Raw genomic sequence first — 26,208 nt, forward strand, 5'->3', positions numbered from 1 at the left:
AGGCTTTCTCAAACAAAAATTAATCTGCCGATTTTTTAGGAGATTGTAGCAGATAAGCAAGGCTGAGCTTTTACTACATGTGCAGTGCCAAAAGCACTTACTTAAATGATAAACACCTTTATTACAATGGTGGGTCACAGCATACTTTGCATGCCTAATCCAGGGTGGGTTCGAAATTCGATAATTCAAAATGGTGGAGGCAAGGTGCTGCCTTCTCGTTGCCTAACTTCCAGCTGTGGTTCTGGATTGTCGGAATCTTCGAAAGTGTGCCATACTCTCCCAGTATAAAGGGCTCTGGCTTGCATAATGTGTCTTTGTGCCTGCTGTTTTATTAGATGGGTTGCAAGACCTTCAATGTTTCCTAGCTGACAGTCATTTGTCCTATTCATTTCAGTATATAACCTTGGCCAGCCTGGTACATATGCAGGCAACGACGCAATCGTTGCCTTTGCCAGGCTCCACGAACTTGTTATAGTTATTCATCAACTAAATACTCCTCTATGGCAGGTGAGTCCTCTTAAGATGCTCTTAGTGTCTTAACCACAATCATTCACTTTGTGTAAATTGTAATCTTGTTAAATCGAGTGATGGCAGGGGCGGATTTAGAACTCCGTTTTGGTGGGGGGGGGGAGAAATTTGTAATGATACTATTCTCCCATTCTTTCTTGTGCACTGGGGGGTCCACCCATGTCAAATTGCCCTCCGAGAAGGGGGGAGGGGGGGCGGTCGCCCCCGTCGCCGCCCCCCCCTTGGATTTGCCCCTGAGTGATAAGAATTCACTGCATCTTTACCGTACGTCTTTACCAATGGTTTGGGGCTGCTGCAAATTACCTTAATTAGACTATCGCAAAAAGACGTGGAAAATACTTGTCTGATGGTCTGATCTTCGGAGATACGATAAAATTTTCACAGTCAAACATTTTAAGCATACCTCAAATCCCGTTGTGTTCTAATATATAAGCTTTGCAGTTGGGCTAACACAAACATTCGAGGCCACAATTTAAAGCTTCGTTGTAAACTGGCCAACCCAGAGGCTTTGACAAGATGATTCTTAAAGGGCAACTCTGCTCAAAAATCATACCAATCTAAATTACTGGTATTGCTTTGGCGGCACAAAGTATGATGACAGCCAAAATATTAAGTTAGAGTGAAGTTGTGTACTCCCTAAATTCGCTATTAAAGACACGGCCAACTGCTCTCCAGCAGGTTAGCTGTTAGTCAAGCAACATTGGCTTACAACTAGGGTTCCGTGTTTTCGGAATAAACTCCAAGAAACGCTCGAAGGTAAAATCTTTGACAATTCTGATATATCCATAAGAACTCTAAATTTCATTGTCACAATGCCAAATAAAAAGTAAAAAATGACTGTATATTACAAATAAAGTTTTTCAAAACACAAGTTTAATAATCCTAAAAAGAAATTGTTTTAATTTTTTTTTTTTTAATTTTGGACAATTGACAAGAGGGAGTTTCCCATTTATCTCGTCAAGGTTCGTTCAGTACAGTGGGCCAATGTACTTTTAAACTACAACAAAAGTCAGTGTTCTGGTTTCCAGTTTGAATTATACCATTTAGAGGGAGTAGGTGTAATATGTTTTCATAAAAGTGAAACGTGTTAACCTATAGATATAGAACAAAAAGAGCAGCTGAAGGTTTTAGGCGTCCAGGAGTTTGGCTATTTTAAAGTATCGACGTATATTGAAGTAACATGGTTTTCAAGATTTGTTGTGGGGCAATTAGTATTGCCAATCGCAAGGGCACCAATGCCAAATCCAGCAGCAGAAATTAGCTATCGGTAATTTTTTGGGAATTTAGTGTTGGTTTTTGTTCAGATATTATTTATTTTTATTTCAAAAAGTAAGGAGAAAGTAAAATTAAACTTCGAAATTTGGATAATTGGGAATCTAACAAAAACAAACTCTAAAGGACCCCGAATTCCCAGCAAAAAATAAACTCCAAAGAACACCCTTCCAATTTCACAAAAAATCAACTCCGAAAACACGGAATCCTAGCTATGATGTACCGTCGGTGCTTTGGTTCTCCCGTGTGCCTTTCCTTCGTTGATTAAAGTAGTAACTTAAGCAGCTTCCCGCAATTTAATGTTTTTTGCTTTGTTTTAGCTGTTTCCATGAGCCTTCAGTGCGTCCTTTTTTGTATATTAGTGCTCCTGCGTGTAAGGTGTGCAATCAGGGCCGTAACCAGGGGGGGGATTAGGGGGTTCTGACCCCCCCCGAAATTTTTTTCTGGGTACGGCCCTGGTCGGTGCACTGGCAGCCAGCCGATTGTAATCTCCACCTCTGCGCACACGCAGTGGCGCCGTTCGGCTACCGGGTACCAAACCGGGACCGGTTCTCCGGTTTGCTGTAACTCTCCATTATATGCCACCGATGCACATGATTCATAGGCGAAAATAAGACAATAGACACTTTCAAAATGGCCGCCGTTGTCCCCGAAAACCCCCCCCGAAATTTTTTTCTGGGTACGGCCCTGTGTGCAATCAAGTGCTATTCTGCACTGCGCCAGAGCGTGAAAGCACCAAATGCTAGCTAAGGCCCAGAAAGAAGCGTCTTCTAAGCGGATAATGGGCTTTCTACGGAATGTCATACAAACTGATTTTTCCTACATGCACTACTTTCGTGCAACGCATAGGACTAAACGACGAGCAGCTTCCCTCACTTGGAATTGATAGCTTGGCGAGGTCAGCTGCATGTCATACCACATACCGTAGAACTGACGTGACGTCGCTGAGCTGATCAGTGTTGTCATCCCTTCCCAGATAGTTTCGGTTTTGCCGTAGGCGCCCGAAACCAAACTTTGGGCCATGATATTCGCAAAACTAGTCACGATATCGAGAAAAAATATGCCTCGTAATTCAGGTACACTGACTGCGTTGGGAGCAGTCGTAATGTCAACTTTAAAAATATTGACCGGAGCTGCCCTTGAACGCCGAAACTTAATGCAAATGAGCCTAATTCGCAGTTAAAGTCTTCCTTTTGTCGTTGTGACATGCACAGGTGAAAGGAACCGACAAGCCGAATGCAGTTGAGCTTCATCTGTCGTACCACAATGGAGACCACTACAACAGCGTCCGGAAGATCGGCGATAATACTCAAAGTCCCGCATGCATCCGATTAGCTGTAAGCCAACACGAAGTTTGAATGCTCGTATGTTGTGTGTATGAGTGTCTTCCTCCTAGGTTTGGCAATTGTAGGTTCACCCATTGCTTTCAATGCCCGCATGCGACGCATGACGACTGTGAGAGCCGACGGCGACGTTCGTGTATTTTTTGTACATAGTCATAATATATTATACACGGATAAATAGGAATACGAACGTGCCCGGCCCGTGAGCTGTACGAAGGATGTGCTTTCAATAAACAGATGCAGGAGCTCACTGTGAAGAGAGTTATGAAACCATAATCCTCGTGTTTTGTGTCCTTGGGCGTGATCCTTTTGTTTTTGCTCGTGACGCTGGAAGGTATCATGCTCACCCTTCCCCAGTTTGCCATCCCAACCATCCCTGCAGCCTCCAGTATGCCTCACTGTTCAGTTCCCCGAGTTTTTGCTTTTCGCATAGCCAGGACGCACTCGAACGGGCGGACTAACCAGAGTAACGGTAGACGTGCCTCCTCAGTCATCCCGCGACTTTGTTCCGAAAGTGAAAGCCGCTTCTTAGGCAGTCACGCCTACACTAAGACCATCACAGTGCAGTGCCCAAGGTGAAGAAGCATCGTTTTGATTTCATTAACATGCATCATCTAGTGCATCATAGTACCATTCTCTGTGTCCTTCTTTCCCTGGCTTGGCTTCTGTTTGCGGCTGTCCAGCTCTGCATGTCCTGTACCTGCACGCCGTGTCAGGCATGCTCTAGAAGCGTACATTAACTTCTTTTCCTCCTTTTTTGTGGCCCAAGGTCTTAAGCAACAGGCAACAGCAACATCTCAAGTTCTTTTTGCATGCCCTGGTCCCCCAGGTGACAAGCTTGGCTCTTGTCGTCCATGCCAAGCCTGAGGCAGTTCAATGCCGGCGCGATTCTCACTCTTCCGGCGGCATACAACCTTTCTCTCTCTCGCTGCGTCTTTTCTTCTGCTCACTGAGTTGCACGATGTCCGAGTGCTCTGTTCCAGTTTTTCCCGCACTTTGGAAAGACTGGACCTGCCTGACTGTGTGCCCCAGTAAACCAATTCATTCTTCGATGCTTCTTTGGACAAAAGGCACCGAGGGCCGAGAAACAGCAAGACCCGAGCAGAAAGGATGTCCCCAGCGAACAGACGGCAGCGCAACTAGAAGAGCAAGTCATGCTTGAGACTGGAGTCCAGGTAGGCCTATTTGCGGGGCATACCTTGCCGAAAGGCCAAGAATGCTGGAACATAGAAGCTATTTTACCACATTAAGAACCTCTGTTTTGTTTTGCTCGTCCATCCCTTGTCCTCAACATGTTACAAACTAGTGTCCTTGTAGAGGACAGTTTTAATGTAGAATAAGGTACAGGGTAGGTTACATAGAGAAAAATGGACATGAGAGTGGACATGGACGTGACATTATTGGCGTCGTGTGACACGTCCCGCTGAAATGAGCAGATTTCCATGAGTTGGTACATCTCAATGAATCGGTAACCGTTGCAGTAGTGTCACTACTGCAGCTGTGCTCCCTTGTGGCTGGTGCCTCATAAGTGTCACCAGATGGTGAATTCCTTTGCCAGATGCTGGATATCTGACAAAATTCTGGAGTCCTTGATGTCCTGGTTAGTGAACCTTGATGCTAGACAAAATCTGGTGGAAATTTGGAAACAAATCTTCCGTGACCCGCAGCGACTGAGAAGGCTACCGCTGTCGCATTAAAGTGGCTGTTGTTCGGTGGCACAAGCAGCTGCTCGGTTGAAGTAGAGCTCTGGCGGTCTATAGTGGAGCCGCAAAGTCAAGGGTTGAGATGGCCATGTCCAAAGAGACAGTTTCATAAACGCGATCTGACAGGGAGTACAAATAATGATTCTTTCTTGTTTTTTTAAAACATGCACGTCTCGAGTGAAAGAAAGTTTATTTTTTTGGTCTCGCAACAAATCTTCGAAAAAAAAAAAAAAAACATTTTACAAAATGTGTGAAGTATGTGCACAACATTTTTTTCTTCGGTCGCGTCACTACAAACGGCGACATTTGCGCTCTGCTGGTTCATTTCGTTTCATAGTAGCTTTGTCTCGTTCATTATGTTGAGACGTGTGCGTGTGTACCGGAAACTGATTAGGGTTAATTCACATTCTTCCTAAGATATCTTCCGAATATGAATGCTCAATCTTTCTAGGAATTATTTATGTTAATTCTATTGTTTGGCGAAATCGGGGGAAGTCTCGACGGGTGTTTGGCGTCGCAACCAGTTTTCCCCACCTGGCAACGCTGCCTCATGACAGTTGTGTGACAAAATCGTGTCATTGTGTCACGTGATGCAGCACAAGCCTACGAGTCTCGGTACAGGCGCGATTCCGCCAACGTTAAAGGGAAGCTACGGATCTTCTTGAAAAAATGAGTTAGAAGTGAATTCTAGTGTATTTTTATCCCGTGAACCCGAATACCAAAACCATTTGCTGCGCAAGTATTGTTAAACGCGAGGAAATGCGAAAGACAGTCGCTGTATGTGACGTCATCGACGGACTTTTTGGCTGCCCAAGGCTAGGGAGTCGGGGCTTCAGCCCTATTTTGAAACTGCTCTTATGGCTTTCCGGCGCGTCGCATTGAAATATATTTGTGTTATCTGTTATTATGAGGGCCCAATGAATGCAATTCAAGTGTTTTTTGTCAAATGCAGAAGTGCCCCATCTTCCCTTTAACGACCGTCTAGCGTGTTTTATGTGCAGGAATTGGGTCGGGGGTGACCAAAACGGGCTGCAATTTTTACAAACAGAAATGATTCCAGCTGTCTCTGTCCTCACCTGGGATGACTTGTGCATGAGTATCGAGTGACTGTCGACATCTTGGACACCCGAGACTGTTCCTAGTGCCAGGTGTTCGAGATGTTGGAAGTTCACCAGCTCGCCTGCATGTTCTCCGTTATTTCTATCGAGTGACTATTCCTACGATACCTCACCGGCTTACGTCATGTGGACTATGGTCGGTGACAGGTTAAGGGTAGAGTGGAAGCTCCTCCCTATTTCTATCCATGCCTTAGCAGAGCAAACGCTGGAGTGGAGGTGACCTCCTCTCCAGCATTTGCTCTCCAGCGTTCCGACCACTGGTAGCAGGATATCTTGGAATGGAAACGGTGGAAGTGTTGTGTCAAAATTGTCCCTACAGCTGGGAGTTGTGCCAGTCGCATTTTCTACGCTTTGCCACTGCCTGGGTGTCGGGGCGTTAATGCCTCTCGAGTGGCCCTTTGCCTTTTGCTTTTGGTTTGCCTAGAGGCCAAAACGGGCTGACGTGGAAGATGTTGGAAGCAAGTAGGCAAAGAAAGAAGCGGATGAAAAGGCTTGAGGGAACCTAAAACATTGAGGGGCATTTGCAGAGGATGTCTGGCAGAGTTGCTCCTAAGAGCCAATTTGTATGCTTTAGTTGTGGCCCTATTATGCAGTCTAGGACAATGCAGGAGCTCTGGCTGTTTTTTTAGCTACTTTAACTAAACTCATTTTGGGAATACCCAGACTTCACTATTCCCTGCATGCTATTCACTATCCCTAAACTCAAAATAGAGAGAACTGCAAATGAAGGTTATGCCGAAACCAACGTTCAAATTTTCCCGCACTGTTTTCCCAGCATTGATTTTCCACCGTCAAACTTTTTCTTACCCATCGGGAACAAGCTGCGCTGGCCCCCTGTTGAGGCATTTCACGTCATGTTTTCAGCGTTCCCAGTGGAGCCTTTCGGATCAAATAAAAAAATTGAATAACTTTGCAGAAAATAATTAGTGTGACTCGTAATATGCGTTCCTTGTTCAGATGCGTCAACTAATGTGTCGAACTAAGTTTGAGGCTAATGAGCGACTAAAAATTTTGCAGTAGTTCCCCTTTAATGTCCAATGCAGTTTTCACTGTTCCCACTTTTGCATCCTTTGGCCTGTAGGCAAAACAAAAATGGTATTATTTTTGGCCGGAGTGACCCTTTTAAGGGGCCGTAAACATTTGGATAGTTTGTGGGAACACAGTTTTACATTTGTTTGAAATGGGTTCACAAATTGTACAGAGCGCGACGCTGGTAGCATGAGCAAGCAGTAGCCGGTTTTTCCCGCATTTCTCTCGACTAAGGATCTGTCATCAAATTTGGTGTCGCGGTTCAATGTATTCCTGCGGGACAACAACCCAGCTGGTAAAATTTGACTTACATCATTATCGTGTCGGAGCAAAGCGCAGGAATATGCTGAAGTCGTTTTCGCGGTCACGGTGTCGTGCACTGCACTTAATAATTCACGCGATTAAATTCCTCACTATTTTCTTTTTCTCATTCGCGACACGCGCCTCATTTTTAGGCTTCGGGTAGCAGCCCGTGTTTCTGGTGCTCGATGCTCAAAAAGAGGAAACTTGCACTTTCCAGGACTTGCAGCTCATCAGGGAAGTATTGCAGGACTACGACTTCAGCAAGCAGGGGGCCGTCGATTATATCCGTAGTCAGAGGACTGCATGCCCCGACAAGGCTGTAGGTGGGTGGAAACTTGGCTTCACACTTTGTTTGCCAGGGCTGTTTCTGAGTGCTACTCAGTTGTAAAAAAAGATGCCTAAATAATTCAGTGATTGGAGTGCAATGAAACCTTTCAGCGAAGTGTCTTCGGGACGTGTGTGGATCATGATCAAACTTCATCAATGTAGGTTTCTGAAAATAAAAATAAATGCAAGAAACACGTTTTTCTAGGATGACCTCAAGGACAACTTCTAGGATAACCTCGAGGACGACCTCCAAAACCACGTCTAGGACGACCTTGAGGATGACTTCTCGGACGACCTCAGACGACCTCGAGGACGACGTCTAAAACGACCTCGAAGACGACGTCTAGGACGACCTCGAGGACCTCAAGGACGACGCCTGGAGAAATTCAGCCTTTCCACTCTGGTGAAAGCCAGAATGGAAAGGCTGGAAAGCTTGCCGCTACCTATGAGCAACGGCGGCAACCAGACAACCGACGGTAGCTGTCTAGAGTTTTGTGTCGACATTTGTTTGTCCACGGACACGATACTGGGGAAACTAGCCCTTAACAACTCCGCTGTAAAACCTTCTAAAGCACATTTTACAACGATGCAAGAGCTGCTGCCGTCAACTGCAGCACACCTTGCGTAGTTGTTCGCAAGATTTGTTCTATGTGAAACAAACATTGCAAGTTTGCAAAAAAAAAAATATGAAATAGCGTGTTTCCGTTTTTCTCCTTGTGCATCACAAGGAGAAAAACAGAAACACGCTATTTCATATTTTTTTTTGCAAACTTGCAATGTTTGTTTCACATAGAACAAATCTTGCGAACAACTACGCAAGGTGTGCTGCAGTTGACGGCAGCAGCTCTTGCATCGTTGTAAAATGTGCTTTAGAAGGTTTTACAGCGGAGTTGTTAAGGGCTAGTTTCCCCAGTATCGTGTCCGTGGACAAACAAATGTCGACACAAAACTCTAGACAGCTACCGTCGGTTGTCTGGTTGCCGCCGTTGCTCATAGGTAGCGGCAAGCTTTCCAGCCTTTCCATTCTGGCTTTCACCAGAGTGGAAAGGCTGAATTTCTCCAGGCGTCGTCCTTGAGGTCCTCGAGGTCGTCCTAGACGTCGTCTTCGAGGTCGTTTTAGACGTCGTCCTCGAGGTCGTCTGAGGTCGTCCGAGAAGTCATCCTCAAGGTCGTCCTAGACGTGGTTTTGGAGGTCGTCCTCGAGGTTATCCTAGAAGTTGTCCTTGAGGTCATCCTAGAAGTCGTCCTAGACATTGTCCTTGAGGTTGTCCTAGACGTCGTCCTCTAGGCGTCGTTTTCTATGTCGTCTTAGAAGTCGTCCTTGAGGTTGCCCTAGACGTCGTCCTCTAGGCATCGTCCTAGACGTCGTAAAGATAACAGCACCGCTGGTCCTCCATCTTCATGAATTGCAAGGGCTCTACATTTCTTCTTTTAGCGGATATGCTTTAGGATATTTGCTTTTAGTAGAATATTGTACGAGATGGGTGCTTTCGGAGGTGTGTGAAAGGGACTTGCGCTCTGCTTCTGGTGCGCATGGTCGGGGTCCTGTGCCCTTTGCTGTTCTTGTGCCACTGCGGCCCCCGACTGCTCTGCTCAGTGCGGAATGCTTGCTGCTTCTGCTCCTCGAATGGAGGGCTGCGGGGAATGGCTATGTTTTGGTGTGGAGGGGGGAGGGGCAACAAATCTGAGTGAGTGTCGTGCATGCGTGCCGGAGAACCTTCCAGAACCACGAAGCGCTTGCGGTGAGCAGACGGGGGGTCAGGGAGAGGGAGTGACACTGGGACATCAAACTGCCTGAATTCACGCGTGTATCATTAATTTTTATTTATTAATTAATACCGCAAACTCATCCGAGTCTGAGCAGGCTCTGCATACGGGGCACTTCGAAAGTAGATTAAAGGAGCAGCTTAATTTTTTCATAATGTGCTGTGGCACTGTTCGGGATGCTCCCAAGTATTTGGAGCGGTCTTTTGCACTACTGTGCCACGGCACAGGTGTCAAGCATGTGGATGGTAATGGCGTTATCGTTGTAAATCTCTCGACTGCAGGGCGCTGGGTCGGCCGATGCTTTGTCGAGTGCTCCCTTCGGAATGTCGCTTTTGCGTCCTTTGTCGATTTTCTTGCTCTCTATGTGGCGTGCATCCGCATCGCACCACGACATTCCTCATCGTTGTCTTGCCGCCGAGTGTGCACTTTCTGCAGCATACATTTTCGCACCCCTGAATCCATTCTTTTCGGTGAGGAGTAGAAACTAGTGTTGCTAATTTTTCAGTTTTCCCACTAAAGTTAGCAGATTTCTAAGTTGTCTAGTGGGGCAAAGTGCAATTTGGCGGGAGGCGGGATTTTGAGCGCTTTTTAAAGTGTTGGCGTTTTTTTAGGTGGCCCAAAAAGTTTTCCAGTTTACACCTGTCAATCATAAATAGCTTAATTTGTGTGGTAAGCTAGAGTCATGGGGTGGTCACGCTCGCTTACTCTCAGCTAAATTCTGGGCGGTGAAAGTAATGTTTCGTGACGCCATTGAGATATTACGGTGGCAAACCTTGAAACATGCTTTCAACCGATTTGTACTTCAATCTATGAACTCGTTTTTCAAGTCTGCCGGAAAAGATAAAATTATGCGCCAGAACTTAAAAAAAAAAAGGTGGGGTTTATGAGGGCTATAGGCTTTTAGACTTATGGCAAATTCCGCTGGTAGATTTGGAGTGGTTACGTAGCGCTTTTACTTGGTATCTTTATGCACATTGCAAACACGAGCAAGCATTCGTTGCTCTAATTTCGCGAGCATGGAGCAGTTTTGGATCACTCCAAGTCTACCAGCTGCATTTGCCATTAGGGATCGACTACTGGAAGTTTCAACAGACCTTAGACAAGTCAGATAGCTCTATTGAAAAATATAACTTTTTGAAAAGCGCGTGAATTGGTTCACTGAAGCTTTGAAGTGCCACCAATTATTACACTAAAGGTCAAAATGATGGAGGTGTGTGTCGTCAGGTACGGCGAGACAACGCGCAAGATCATGCAGTGGACATAGCTCTGTGCGTGGAGGCAGCCTGCCTGAGTGAAAACATAGATGCTTTTAAGAAATCTTTTATTGCAAAAGCATTTACTGTCCCGAGGAGCAAAGCGGCCGGCGTCGGTAACCACGAAAAACGGCACCTAAATTCCCATATTCCCATTGGCTGAGCGAAATTGCACGTCCAAAAGCCATTGGCTGCAACGCGTCATAGTCTCAAGGAACGCCACCAAACAGAGAAGCCCTCTTCCTGGCGCTGCGGCTTGCACGCCGGTAAAGGGGAGAGGGCCGCTCTCATGTCAGGCATGGCCAGGGGGTTGGGGGGAGGGGGGGGGGGAGAGGGAGAGAGAGGGGGAAATTCTTGCTCCCTCTCCCCGTGTATTTCTGTATCAAGTGCTCTACGTTCTGCTTTCAGCAATGTCGCGCCATGCGGCCGGCCTCTGCGGAGGGCAGCGGGGCATGCTGCTTGTAGGAATGCTCTCGCATTCCTACACTTAAGCAGTCTTAAGTGTCCTCCTGTCAACTTTTTTTACTGTACTGTTTTCCGACTAATTATAGCAGTAAATTGAGTTAAAAAGTTGTTCTTGCCCTGCACCTAATATTGAGTGGTTTTTAGTGGCTTTGTGGCATTCCTATTGTGAGTTTTTGATTTTGAGTTGGCAACACCGGTAGGAATGCCCATTAGCTGTCTTTTCATAGGCTGAAGCAACGTTATTAAAACACTCAGTTGGGAAACTCACCTTTGAAACCTGGACTGCTGGCGTCCACCGGGACAAAACAACTTTTAAGACGTGAAAGTTGCTTTATGTGGTTACTGCTAAAGTCACTGAATGTTCCCAGAGTACCGAAATTCCCAGGCTTGAGGCACCAAGAGGGCAGGTCAATCTTTGTTTTCATCGTGGTCACTATGAGCTTTTACAGAGCATGTTTTTGCATAAAAGCAAGTGGAAAAAGCTCTTTTACAGCAGAGGTGTTAAGGGCTAGTTTCCCTAATATCATGTCTGCATGCAAACGAATGTCGACACAAAACTCTGGACAGCAACCGCCATCTATGAGCGACGACAGCAACCAGACAACCGGCTTGCCAATTGTCTGGTTGCCGCCATTGCTCATAGATGTCGACAAGCTTTCCGGCTGTCCACTCTGGTTTTCACCAGAGTGGAAAGACTGAATCTCTCTAGGCGTCGTCCTCGAGGCCGTTTTAGAAGTTGTTCTCGAGGTCGTCCTAGAAGTCGTCCTCTAGGCGTCGTTCTAGAAGTCGTCCTTGAGGTCGTCCTTAAAATCCTCCTAGACATGGTCTTCTAGGCGTCGTCCTTGAGGTAGTCCAAGAAGTCGTCCTAAACGTCGTAAAGACAACAGCTTCGCTGATCCTCCATCTTCACGTGAGGTGGAAGGGCTCTACATTTTTTGTAGGAAATTTAATTAGAGATCAGCGCAGAATGACAGGAGTGTGATGTTTAGTTTACAAGATTTTGCGGCACAATTAATATTGTTTCTATACAACCATGTCTCACCAGTGACTTCAGGTGGCACGTCCTAGCTTCTGTGGTCAATCGCGGCGTGTCCACTTGGGAGACTGGGCTTGGCAGCCCTGAAACCCCTTGCGCCGTATACATTAAAGCAAGTAGGCAGGCGAGCTAGTGAAGGATAGACATGGTAACCCCGTAGCGAGGGGACAAAAAAGGATGGACGTGTCTGTCCGTCCTTTTTTGTCCTCTCGCTCCAAAGTTATCATGTCTCTATACATTTTGACGCAAAAATGGCCGATCAAAGCCAAAATTGAACAGTAAAAGTGAACGCTATCTAATATGATACTCTGGCAACGTAGGGTGACTCTAGCTACTGCCAGATGGCCCTGCCAGCCCTTCCGCGACTCGACGTGAACCAATATGTGCAACTGTGCAGTTCCCGTAGTGGCCGCTGCGGGCGAAATGGTGGCATTGTGATCGCGTTTGGTTTGGTTCTCGAGTACTGATCGGAGCCACTTTTTTAATACAGGCTCCTATGGCAGTTTTTCAATCGAGTATTCTAGTAATGTTGGGCCGGCGGGAAGCAAAGATGGCTTGGAGGCCCAGGGGAGGAATCATACTTTTGGTTTCTAGGTCGGGTGGCGCTAGGTACCACCCGTTATAAAGGCTACAGCCGTTAGCATCCATCCAGCCATCCAGCACGGAGCAATGACGCCATAATTGAGGCATGTGACAACAAATGATAAGAGAGAAAGGAAAAGATTTTTAGCCTTACTGAGGAAGGCTCGAAACCTCTTTTGTAGCTAGAGTTTTATTTTTAGACAGCAGCAGAAACAAGGCAACATTGATAATGGATGGCATGCCCCGTTTCAAATAAGCAGATAAGAAGGAAATACAAAAAAGTTTCCTCATCTACTGAGTCCAAGGGCGACAATTTTGTTTTCGCTTACTTTTCAACACCTTAAAGGCCGACGTACACTTCGCGCTTTCCACGTTTGCCCGCCACCTCCTTTCCTATATCCTCTCCACGTTTTACCTTGCCCCAACCTGGTTCCCCCTCGCAGCTTAGGAGAGGGGAGCGCTAAAAGGATTATCTTCCCTGCAGAAAACTGAGACTGTACGTCGGCCTTTAAGGACTGAAATTACACTTGGGGTTGATTTATTGTCATTTAATGCCGTAGTCAAAACCGATAGAATGAGAATGGCAGACGTGTTCCTTTTAATGCCTCTAGCATGCACTCCGTGCCTTCCGCCTTGTCTTGGCTGCACATGTGCGCTCAACAGTGGCGCATTCAGAGGGGGTCCGGAGGTCCTGACCCCCCCTCTTGAATTCTGCATTTGTAAAAATTTAGGGCGGGGAAATGGAGGGGATGGGGGTCTCAAACATACAATACGCTGACCCCCTCTCTGGAAATACTTGCATCGACCCCTGGTGCTTAAGAATTGCCAGGCGCCAAAGCGCAGTCAAATGGCGTGTTCAGTAGCAGCTCCGGGAGTCAAGGAGCTTGTGCTCCTTGTGCCAGACAGCAAAAAGCGACTTCCGGTGCATGTTACTCCAAAGTAAAGGAGTTGCGCTCCGATATGCCAAATCCAGAGACAGTGTGCAAGGAGTGAAAGGAGTGCGGTACCACGTATTTCAGGATCCCTGACAAAGTTCCAGTGCCGAAAGAGAAAAAACAAACATGGCGGGATAAGCTGCGTCAGCTGCGGCGTGTGTCTGCAGTTTGCTCGCTTTTTGTTGATGAAAAGTGCTCGAGAGGAAACGAGTAATGCATTCGAATTTCATTTCCAGCGTGGGCTCTTTTCAGAAAATGCCCTGGAGCATATTTCGTTTGTTTTGGATGCGCTAATAAACCCCCTAAACATTCATTTGGTGTCAAGTTTTGATCGACGCGTTACGCGGAAACTCTGCTTGTCGACGATGGTTTTGTACGTGCTGAACAGAACAGCCTGCATAGAAGCACCGAAGGACAGGGACAAAGTGAAGGAGGTAACGACAGCACGGGAAGCCGAGCAAGGCAGGGTGCGAGCGTAACTGGTGTGCGGTTGGACGCTTACGCAGAGTGTCCAACCGCAATGTAATACTGAGGCCACGAAATGTCTATTTAAACTGGTCTGAATGCCCACTTCTCCTGACGATGGGATAGCCGTCTTGGTCGACTGCAGTGAACTTGATCGCTCGGAAGTCAACACAACTACCATCGTTGCTAGGAGATGGCCCGCACGGCTCTGCAAATCGGCGCGTATGTAAACATATTGTGGCGTTTTGGGAGGGGGCCGATGTTCCAGGAAGATAGGCACGTTTTAACTAAAAGAGTGTCAGCAAGATTCACGTAAATACCTGTTCGCACTGGGATCGAAACTGCACTGGCACCACGTTCTTGGTAGCCGATTGGGGAGCTATCTTTTACAACCGATTTTATGAACCACTGGGCCAAGACAATGCAGACATGACGCTTGGCAGAGAATGATTGGTCCGGCATAGAGCAGCTCCCAACAACTGTTCTAACTCGACATGTGTTGGTGTACCATTATGTTGGAATAAAATAAACATACTAAAAAAAGTGCATACCCATGTTGCAAAGGTAATCCATATGGCACTTATTTGAGTTCTGTAACACAAAAAAGGGGATAGAATCGACGAGGGTGTCTCTTTTTGATGACGGCGTTCGTCGCCGCTTGATCTAAAAACACACTACGGACGACGAGGGGGAAGACTGACCTTTTTACCCCAAAATAGAAGTCGGGGTTCAAACTATTCGTACGAGAAGGGTCCAGAAAGGTCGCGCGGGCATATTCCATTCAGCAAGCCAGCCGGTCGTGTGCAGAAGGTCTTGTCCCTGGTTGTCGGAGCAACGTTGCATGAGAGTGCTTTGCTGAGCCTAGCGTTCCTTGATATAGTCCTTGGTGGTCACTTGGTCGGTGGGATTGTTGTCGTTGTAGCTTTTTTGGTTATCTGAAGTTCCAGCGTTTGTCTCCACCGCGGCACTCAGTTTCAAGTACTTTTTAGAGCGCAGCTCTTAGGGGCCCGTTTCCGGCTTGAGCGGCGTCGCCGTCGCCGTCGGCGTAACCGCGCGGTGCATCATGGGAAATATCCCATAATGCACCGCGCGAGCCCCCCACCGGGGTCACGTGACTTCGTGGGGAGGCACGTGACCCCCCCCCCGAGGTCACGTGACCCCCCGAAGTCACGTGACTCCCCTGAGGTCACGTGACTTCCCTGAGGTCACGTGACCCCTCCTCGAGGTCACGTGACTCCCCTGAGGTCACGTGACCCCCTCCTCGAGGTCACGTGACCCCCCGAGGTCACGTGACCCCCGCCGATGTCGCGTGACCCCCCGATGACGTCATCGACACTGATGACGTCACCGGCATCCACATCGTCATCGTCATCATCAGTGATGACGATGACGATGCGGATGCCGGTGACGTCATAAGTGATGATGACGATGACGATGTGGATGCTGGTGACGTCATCAGTGATGATGACGATGACGATGTGGATGCCGGTGACGTCATCAGTGATGATGACATCAATGATGATGACGTCATCAGTGACGATGACGATGTGGATGCCGGTGACGTCATCAGTGATGATGACGATGTGGATGCCGGTGACGTCATCAGTGATGACGTCATCAGTGATGATGACGATGCGGATGCCGGTGACGTCATCAGTGATGATGACGATGTGGATGCCGGTGACGTCATCAGTGATGATGACGATGACGATGTGGATGCCGGTGACGTCATCGGTGATGATGACGATGTGGATGCCGGTGACGTTACCGACATCCGCATCGTCATCGTCATCATCACTGATGACGAAATCAGTGACGTCATTGATGTCGTCACCGGCATCCGCATCGTCATCGTCATCATCACTGATGACGTCGTCAGCGACGTCACTGATGACGTCACCGACATTCGCATCGTCATCGTCATCATCACTGGTGAAGTCATCAGTGACATCACTAATGACGTCATCAGTGACGTCAGTGATGACATCATTGGCATCGGGGGTCAGGTGACCCCCCAAGGTCACGTAACCCCCCCTGGTTAGTCTAACCCCCCCCCCCCCCAGCGCCCTTCCCTCCTCCTCCTCAAGAGCTGCGCTCCAATTCGGCGTTACAGGGAGTTGTAAGCGGCTTTCACTTTTTTTTCTTTTCTCTCACTGCTTGTAGTTGGGTCGCGCACGAGAGCACATAGAAATGCACGTTCGTCGTTGCGACGACGTAAGCGAGCGACGTTGCCGGAGATGTGAATTTGATCATAAAAAGTATGTAAACCTCTGGAGCCGTACGTTGTAGGCGTGGTCGTAGAATTTCATCATAGCATTGGAAAAACTTTCAATAATTTTGCTTCATGAACGCGGATTTCTTTGTAGGTTTTGTCGTAACATTGTTTCGCGAATAAGCTCGGTTACCTGCTGCGGACGACGAGGACAAGGCAGACTGGTCATCCAGATACGACTAGGCCGAATTGCTTCTCGGCCATCAGGGCCACTGGTGATGTAGCGGCGCCTTCATAGCCATCATATCCACCGCTCTCATTGCGTTGGTCGGTCATTGCACACTTGAGGCAGCACTGCCAGCTCCGCCGCTCCGTGATATGCTACGGCCCTCGGGTACTTTGACAGAGCGAGATTGTAATGCATTGACACTTCCAAGTGGCAAAGCTTGTAACTACGGTACGCTTGGCCCTTGAGGAGATAGTGACAGCAAGGCCGCGCCCGATCTGCTGGATCTCCCTTATTTCTTGGTGTTTTTTGCATATTTCAAGTTTTGATTCAGTATTCCTTTAAAATGTAGGCCGTTTACCCTTGTAGGTGTTAAACTGGTGGCAGCTCATAAAAGCTGTTTGCTCTACTGATGTCTAACTCCTGGTTAGCTCAGTTGGTAAAGTGCTCCACTGGAAATAGAGAGGTCCCTGGTTCGATACCAGGACCAGGCAGATTTTCTTCAGCGGGCACCAGTCACCTAACTGTGTTTGGAGATTTGTTCTTTGTCCCCCTTGTTCCCCTTCTCCAGGGATTATTTTCGTAATTCTTGTCCTTTGCATCAATCGCATTATCATCATAACCTTCAAATACAGGACATTTACCCTTGTGGGTTAGACTGGTGGGAGCTGATAAAACCCGTTTGCTCTACTGACGTCTAACTCCTGGTTAGCTCAGTTGGTAGCTCCACTGGAAATGCAGAGGTCTCAGGTTCGATACCAGGACCAGTCGCCTAGCTTTGTTAGCTCTTTGTCCCCCTACTCCAAGGATCATTTAGAAATAAGCCCACCAGAAGGTCTGTGGCCCTGTTCTTATGGGTGCTCTGATGCGTAATACCATCGTAATGTGTTCCAGAGTTGAACGAGGAGGTCGAGTCGATCTGGAGCACGGAAGAGACGGGGGCACGGATTCTCGGAGACGCCCCGGTTGTGGCCGTTGCCACCATCGCTCCAAGGAACGGTGTCTCCGAGGACGCCGACGAGACAAAGACCAGGACAGACTCTGCATCCGGTCCTAAGGCAAGTCCTAGGAAAAGAACTTGACAGAGAAAACTGATGAGCGGCGACGTCGTATGTGCCGTCACCGTTCGTGACATTCACGTTGCTACAAGGGGACGTTCCGATGGCCACGAACCGAGCTTGGAGCTTTGCCTCGTGTTTTGCAGCTGAAAGGTATTGGAAATACCTGGGACTTGGCAGAGCAAAGTGCTCGTACCCCTTGGTTACGAGCACTTTATTCTGAAAGGGTGCGGGAGTAGGGTCATTCCATGTCAAACGCCCCAGACGTTGCGCTCGACCATCTTCGATTTCTAAAAAAAATTCATCGCTTTCTGCCCCATTGTGCGTAGCCATGCCCTAAAATATTTTTGACGAAAACATTTTTTTGATAGCGTGAGCACGGTTTTAACTTTTAAAATTAGCGTGAAACTTGGTATTACTCCATCATTTATGAAAAATCAACTTTTTATAACACACCAAAACAATATTTTTTTCTTAAATCTGGATGGCTTTCGACTTGCAATGTGGTTGGGCTTGTGCAGTTTTGTTTAATTTAAATATTTTTTAAAAACACAATTTTTTTGTGAAAATTTTAACATTTTTGGTACTTTATTAAAAAATGTCTAATTCCTCTGGGGACTTAATAGAACTTTTGACCAGCTGCCCTGCAGGTATATAATCTAAAAAAAAAAAATGTTGAAACCACTCATTTAAATATCTCACAGTAAAAAAAAATCCTGAAGTTTACAAAAAAGTGTGTTTTGATGCATAAACAGCCGTTTATTTCACCTTGAGGTGGTCCAAGTAAAAATACAAGATATGGTGGGTTTGGAAAAACAATCGATTGTCTTTGGATTCTGAAAGTTTAATCAAAGCAATTTTTGTTTAAAGCGAGAAAACAAATTTTGAAGTTGAACTCTCGCATCACAACCTGGCGTCGCTTCTTAACGCCTCTTCGCCGCACAGCACGCCACCGGCGACGATAGCTGACACGATTAGGTCCAAAGAAAGAACGGAGTTTACTGCCGCTTCCCCTTGTCACTCTTTTCAGCTGCAAGGAAGAAACGGCGGGCATCGTGTTGATAATCGGAGGGGGACCCCCATCCATAGGGATGGGGGACCCCATCCACAGGGGGGGATGAAGGGGCGTTAGATGATTACAATGAGAAAAGTCAACCTTGAAGCAACTTTGAAGCTCTGAAACGGAATAATCAGCCATCTACTCCATTTCACGATAACTTGGCGAACTGTGGAGGCTAGGGCCCTGCGACCCAATAAGTGCGTCGGAGCGAGGCACGTGACCCGACGTCGCAAGAGATTTGTGTCACCATGCCAAATGCGATGCCTGGGGGAATTGGCTGTCGTCTGCTAGCCGAGAGTCGTCTGCTCCAAAACCAACCCAGGGTGTCTAGCGACCGGGAAAACTGGGAATTCTCAGGGATATTGTCAAAAAGCGAGCCCAGTCAGGGAATATGAGCCGGAAATGCCATTGAGTGCCCTGAGCAAAGACTTGAGGACTTAGGGTCAGAAAAATGGGCAATAAATTACGCTTAGAGCGGAGCGTGGGCTCTGCTTACCCGATGTAGAGTGTGGTACCGCATGCAAAAGGAATGACCGACAAATCCAGTCCAAGCCTTGGAATGGATTGGATTGAGGGCGCGACACTAGGCTAGATCCAGTTAGAGCTACTAGATTTAGTAACAATTGGAAAAGCTGCAGACCCCAATCCAATTCAAGCTGAAAGTATCCGAAACTTTCCAAAAGTCTGCATCCGGCATCCATGCTGCCATTCGGTTATTGAGTAGTGTGGTTGAGTGTCTTGTTTTCATAGTGTTTTCGGAAGTGGCCTCTTCACTGACGATGTTGGCAGCAAGAAAGTGCTCGTTTAGCCCAGGGATGGGCAAAATCATGCAAATATGTATCGAAATACAAAATACTTTGTCAAAAATGTATTTAATTACAAATTTAATTACATTTCCAAAAAAGCATTTAAGTACAAGATACAAATACAACCAAATGTATTTGGTCTCCTCCAGATACTTTTCCAAATATATTCCTCAAAATTTGCGTCAGCGACTTCAGGGCACCTGCAACGGGTTTCTGGGTATCTCATTTTAATTTTGCATCGCACACTCGGGAGTTAGTGTGCGAGGCTCTAGTAATGTAATAGAAATATAATTACAAAAAAATGTAATCAGCTTGGACGTAATAGGTGAAAAAAGTACAGAGCTTCAAGCAGCTTTTTTTGTCGATTACATTTTGGTATAAAACAACAAAGAACCGCGCAGCACTAGCTAGAGAATTTTTTATTGTTGCAACTCGCGCCAGTTACGAAAATCTGGACGACCCGCGCATTTAGAATGTTCCAGGCAAAAATATAGATGGAAATCAGGCTGGAAAGCATCACAAGTTGTCACAGGCACTTATTTAGCCAGTCTGCCTGTGAACGTCGATTTCGTCACTATTCTTGCCCTGGACTGGCACCGTAATCACAAAGTCACTAAACGCTTGTGCTTGATTGAGAGACACTGCATTCGGTGCATAACATAGTTTTCTTCCTGCTCTGGACAGTGACGATAAATTTGAGAGATGTATTTTCGCCCACAAAATTGTATTTAATTACAACTGTCTTTGAAATACCCACATTTTAGTATTTAAATACACACGTCAAATACATTACCCAATTCGTAATTAAATACAAATGCAAAATACACAAAATATATGAAATACATATTTCAAATACTTATATTTGAAATATTGCCCATCCCTGGTTTAGCCCATTCGCTACCAAAGCCGGCAAATCGCAGGGCGTGCCATCAGGGGCCATATTGCCAAAGCCGGTGATTTGCCGGTCTGCATGAATTTCTGTTTTAAAGAGCCATTCATAGATGGTGCGCTATGTAGACTTGGGGTAGTGTAGTACATTGCCAACAAATGGCAAGGGCCATTCTGTTCGTTGTTCGTTTAAGCTTGTTCTTGTTTGCGCGTCTTTCCCACTCGATCGCTGGCTGCTTGGAGAAGGTGGCAGCGTCCAGTGTGCGGTGTGGGCTTTCTGACGATGAAATCATAGATATCCTCTTCGACAGCGATGACGACGAGACATCTGGTGAGGATAGTGAGTTTGCAGAGCTTTCTGTCGACGACGGGAGCGGTTTCGACAGCATTTGCGAGTCCAAATCACGACAAGAGCGCACCGGTTGTGCGACACCTAAGTGACCGAGGATGGAGTGTTTCGAGATCTTTCATACGAGGAAGAATCAGTGAGGGCCTATTGATTTAAAGACTTGAACGAACCACTTAAGCATGTAAATAAACATGTTTTCTTGTTTTCTGCACAGAGTTTTACTCTCAAAGCTAATTATGCAAGCAAAACAATCACACCTAGTGTGGCCCTATTTTAGGGGTGAAAAGCGCGGTACGGATGGCCCGGCAGCGCGGGACGCGTGCAATTAGTGAATAGGTTAATTTTAATTTTGACCGGAGTAACCTGAATATTTCGGAATATGCAAGTTGGATTAAGCCCGTGCAAAATGACCCTCACAATGCTCAATGCCTTGTGTTGTAATGGTCTTATATATTTAACCACCTCTACAGTGGTCAGGGAATTTCAGCTTTAATTGTCAGGGAGAACCTGCAAAAGTCAGGGAATTTCAAAATAAGAATTTGCTAGACACCCTGCAACCAACTTTGGATGAACGTCCCCCGCAGCAGCATATCCGTCCGCTAGAATAGTGAGCACTTTGGGAACAGTTCACGAGACAACCATACGTTCAATCTAGCCTCAAATCTGTGACGGGTGCTAATGCCAGGGCACAGTGCGATGCTTTGAGCGGAAGCAATCGATTACACGGCTGCGATCACCAACGGCCACGGTGCTACGAGGCGAAAAAAATCAAGCGGATACGGATGTGGCATCGCTTTTTTGGTTTAAATATAATTGAAACTCATAAATTTGTGATCATTTATTCCTTATTCTTCATATCTTCCCGTTATAGATTGAATCATGCGAGTTTGATTGCCGTTAAAAGAAAAACAAGCAGGGAACTACTTTTTGTCACGGAGGGCTCTGCTGTTGCGGCGGTAACGAGGCCCCGGTGGCATCGACAATGGAGTGTTAGCACGTGCCTTGCTCCGGCGCCCTTATCGTATCGTGGGGGCCGCAGCCTCCACAGTTCGCCAAGCTATCATGAAATGGAGTATAGTTACTTGGCACACATGGTTCCGTCTATATAGCTTTGTGGGATAGCCAGAATCAACAACAAAAAAAAGTTTTATTGCTTGGCTTGATTGACATTCAAGGGCTTCAGGGACCCCAAAGGGTCTGCACACACCCATTTGAGAACCAGCGACCTAGCCATTTGAAATAAAATGACATCTTTATTTGTGATACACTGCACCATTGCATTTTTTTTCATGCTTTTGTCATAACTACTAATGCAGTGCAAAATACTTGTTTGGTTCATTAACCTAGGTGGTAAAATTTGACGCCCAGCCGTGCCCTTTGAGTAAGACGAGAAAGTGCGTCGATGGTGGAGCTATGTGGAGTACATAGCAAAAGGGGAAACTGTGTCTTCTGGAGGTACCATTTCAAAATGCTCTTTCTCACACAATTTCTGTGCATCATTTTTTAAATAGCAAGCTTTTTCTTTATTTTTTTTGATGGGGTGGAAAGAGGGAGAAAGGTGTTAATGTCTGGATATGGAATATTTCCCTAACTAAACAGATAAATCTGATTAGAGCGACCTTTTATCAGTTGGTTTATACCAACAGTTTCTGCCATCATTTTGCATAGCTGATTTTCCGTCTTACTACTATCTCCCAATGTACTGCTGTATCACAGTTAGAGGGAGCATAAAATTATATTGATTTCAATTCAAAATAATATTCGGGAGCATTGCACAAGCTGAGTAGCACGTGGAAATTATCATCCACAATCTTGGCGTCTGCCACGGAACTTAAGAGCCAAAAACAGTTTTTATTTATTTGGCTTAAATACCCTTGGGGCCAGAGGCATTGCAGAGGGGTAGTGGGTGTGGCAATCATTTATCACTCTCCAGGACAATTTGCCATCTCTGATGGTTACGATATTCTCCAAGAAGTCCTTCCAGCCCACAATAGAAGTAGGCCACTGAGCTGCATTTCGGCCGGGCTATTTGGCAGGACATAACTAGGTGGGTGAAAAGGGGACTGTTGTAAGGTTGCGTGGTAATTAATTTTTGTGCAGAAGACAAAGGCGGGAAATGTCGCACAAGTAGAAAGATGGTGAATGTTACGTTGAGCTTTCATGGTAGACACACTGGAAAAACGCGAGTAATTAGGCAGGTTGAAACGGATCGGTTCTGGATTGATTCAGTTGGGTTTGCTCAACTAAATTGGTGAGGACTCCAAATCGAAGCTACATACTCTAACTTTGGGCAGACAAGGGCAAGATAGAGAAGACGTGTAAGGACAAGAAAGGCAGACTTCAAAGTGTGGTTTGCTGAAGCCATGATAGTATTAATACAAGTATGCCAGGAGGGATCAGAAGTAATTGGACCCCTATTTATACTCATTAGCATAAGCAAGGGCTATACCATGAAGAGTGAACTTTGGTTGGGGATAAGAGAAACATATGCATTTACATTTATTGATGTCAAGAGTCATCTGCCATGTAACGCACCTTTGGAAGACATGCCTGCTGGCCAACTAGCCTGGTGCATGGCAACTTGTCTAGTGCTGCATGGGACTCTTGCTATCCCACAAGGAAGTGCTACACCCTCATTTGCTTCAAAGGGCCGCTCATCTCAGTGCTGCACTGCCACTTGCTTCCGAAGGCTGCACGGGACGCCTGATGCATTGGCGGATTTGATGCTACACTTGTAAAAGAAACGCATAGAGGGACTTTACCCATGCCTGCTGCAGAGGCAGACGTTACTTTCGTTACTCTTTAGTATCCTAATGTCGGTACCTCAGCTGTCCCTAGGCTTAAACTTGCCAGAGAATAGCGCGAAGTAGAATTTACTTGTCTGATTTATAACAGCAGCTATGGCATATTTTGACAACTGGCAGTAAGCCTCCAATCAGAACGTGGCAGCGAAGCGGAAGAATTTTTAGGTAATCAATAATTTTTGGAACCCTCGGTAGAGGTTACGCGCCTTCTTGTTGCACCTCCGCACTCGCGCGCGAGTAGCGCCAGCAATTGCTAGCAGCCGTCGCAGCCATTTGCCATCCCGCCCATCCGCCGGAACGTCGTTGGCGGCGCAGTGGCAGCGTAAACGCATCGCGACGGGTGAAGCTTTGGCGGTGCAGTGGCAGCGTAAACGCATCGCGACGGGTGAAGCTTTGGCGGTGCAGTGGCAGCGTAAACGCATCGCGACGGGTGAAGCTGTTCCCTTCTTTGAATACGTTGTTCGTCGTAACTTACCTTCACGTCTGGCAGTGTCACTTTATCCACTTACTTTTACAAAGGAGAGACGAGATAGGGGCAGCCTTGCAAAATAGCCAACGCGATGCCCTCTCTCCCATTTCCATGCGCTCGTTCGACTCGGCTCTCGGCTGCTCGAACGTTGTTGCCATGGTAACCTGCGCCTGCTCGCGTACACCACGTGGTAGCGGGAGGAAAGGCGATGGGTGGAGCATACCAAGGACTCCCATTATTCTTCGCGTGGCACGCATGGGCTTGTTGCAAAAGGTCTATTTGCTATTCATCACTTTACGCTCGTACCCAAACGTCCTTTATGTTTGACAATGCCGTCACAAAGAATTCTTTTCTTTCAAGTACCCTTTTCTTTTTTGTTGTTTTCAGTCGCTTGAGTAAGTGGACACAAAGCAATAACGGCAGCAGAGTATTTTTTCATCGGAAGCAGACCATGTGCACATAATCTCACGAGCAAACGGTCTCACGGAGTGCTCCTTTCTCCGCAGAAGCGGCTCTCGGCCAAGGCCAAGAAGGAACTGAAGAAGCTGGAGCGCAAGCACAAGAACGTGCAGCGCAAGAAAGGGGACAGCAACACCGTTAAGTCCCGCAACGAGCTGGAGGACAAGACGGCAGACATCATAGTGGCAGACTTCAAGTACCTCACCATCTGAGCACCGAGGGCTTCCTTCCTTTCCCCACAAACTTTCCACTCCGGTCGTCGTGACGTCTCTTTGTCGTTCCGCTAAAGAGGTGCGAAGTGTGAAGACATTCCAGCCGTGTGCCTTACCGATTTGAGCGTCGAGCCTGGTGTTGGTTCGTGTCGACTCGCGTCTTCGAGCATCGCGAAGACAGAAAAGAGTGGGAGGCCAATTCTTGCTTAACTTATTTAGGGGGGAAAAAAAAAGAAAAAGAGAGGAGATGCATGTGAATCTATGTCTGCACGTGTCAACCTTGTTGTGAATAGACGACGAAACGAAGGAGGCGGCTCCAACTGCCGTACCTCTCATTTCAATTTTGGACTCTGCATTTCTCGTCGTAGCTCGACGAACCTCTTCTCTTTCGTTGTTCCGTCGTCGTGGGAACAAGCTAGCATGCGCCGAGGAGGAACTCTGCAATGTAAACTATATTTATTAGAGGACTAACGGAGCGTGCGAGAGATTCGCTCGAATTTTCCGAGCGCCATAGACTGTAAAGATACGATGTTGGTTATAAAGAAAAGGAGTACTACGATATCACTGTGTTTCTTAGTTCAGTTGTAGTAGGAGTTACCCTAGGACATGGCTGATGTTGCGAAGCCATTAACGACTCCGGCGAAATCGACGCCATGCGGCGGCCACATCGAGCTCCGAGAGAAGGTAGTTTTGCCTGTCTCGTCTGCTTTTGCTGGTTGGTTTTCGTAGACAATGTAGCTCTGCGAGCTTGTTTATTGAGATCAACTAAATGCTGCAACAAAACAAAAGGTGAACAAGGATGTGAAAACATTATAGTGCAGTGCAGTTTCTCTCATCCGTGAGATGAAAAGGTACACCATCACACCAAACATGTTCTTGTGGGAAGCGTTTAACAAGTGGTCTAGCGCACACCAGCTCGGAGCACGTGGAGCGAAAGCTCGCGCTGCAGAACCCAGGGGTCCTGGGTTCGAGCCCCACCCCTGCCCGTTTCGATCTGGATGAGCATCGTACCGGCGTGCGGTCGTGTACCACTACTGCGTGGTGCACGTTAAAGACCCCAGGCTAGCGGTTGTACTGCACTGGCTAAATTGCTCATCTACAGCTGGGAGACTCGTCGCCCCTGTGAGGCAGACCAAGTTCTAGGCCGTATAAACATACACACAACCCAATTTTTTTTTTTTAGATTTATAAAATAAAGACTGCCGCAATAGTCCTCAGCATCCTTTCAGTCCGCCAGTTTGCATTTTCCCCCATTTGTTCAGGTTTTACGAACTGGAGCTATGTTTGTGCAGAATACACAGGTCTCGTTATGTTTTGCGCATGGTATGGCAAACGTCTCGTTTGCCATACCATGCGCAAAAGGCAACGCCGGAAACCGAAAAAACCCTATCTGGGGTTCGATTCCGATGTTTACTCCGAAACGGAGGCACTGCACAGGAAGTGCAGGGGAGGTAGGTCCCCCTGCGCAACCCTGTACGGACAACGCTACAGCCACTAAATAGGCTACGCTTCAGAGTAACGACACTTCATCCATCCTTG

The 26,208-nt window shown here is 46.9% G+C and overlaps 1 protein-coding gene across 1 annotated transcript in view; it reads left to right on the forward strand.

The window, feature by feature from the left end:
* The window catches only part of LOC8028420 (OTU domain-containing protein 3), a 38,675-nt gene extending 13,447 nt beyond the window's left edge, over positions 1–25,228 (forward strand). The window contains exons 4-9 of the mRNA XM_002399203.4: positions 395–507; positions 3,015–3,137; positions 4,214–4,318; positions 7,514–7,619; positions 17,459–17,622; positions 24,505–25,228. Coding sequence (XP_002399244.2) covers positions 395–507; positions 3,015–3,137; positions 4,214–4,318; positions 7,514–7,619; positions 17,459–17,622; positions 24,505–24,669 — 776 coding nt within the window. The 3' untranslated portion in view covers positions 24,670–25,228. The remainder of the gene's footprint in view (positions 1–394; positions 508–3,014; positions 3,138–4,213; positions 4,319–7,513; positions 7,620–17,458; positions 17,623–24,504) is intronic.
* Positions 25,229–26,208: the final 980 nt, after the last annotated feature.

This window comes from Ixodes scapularis, unplaced genomic scaffold (assembly GCF_016920785.2).
Source record: "Ixodes scapularis isolate PalLabHiFi unplaced genomic scaffold, ASM1692078v2 PGA_scaffold1__304_contigs__length_218370807, whole genome shotgun sequence".
Classification (NCBI taxonomy): Eukaryota; Metazoa; Arthropoda; class Arachnida; order Ixodida; family Ixodidae; genus Ixodes; species Ixodes scapularis.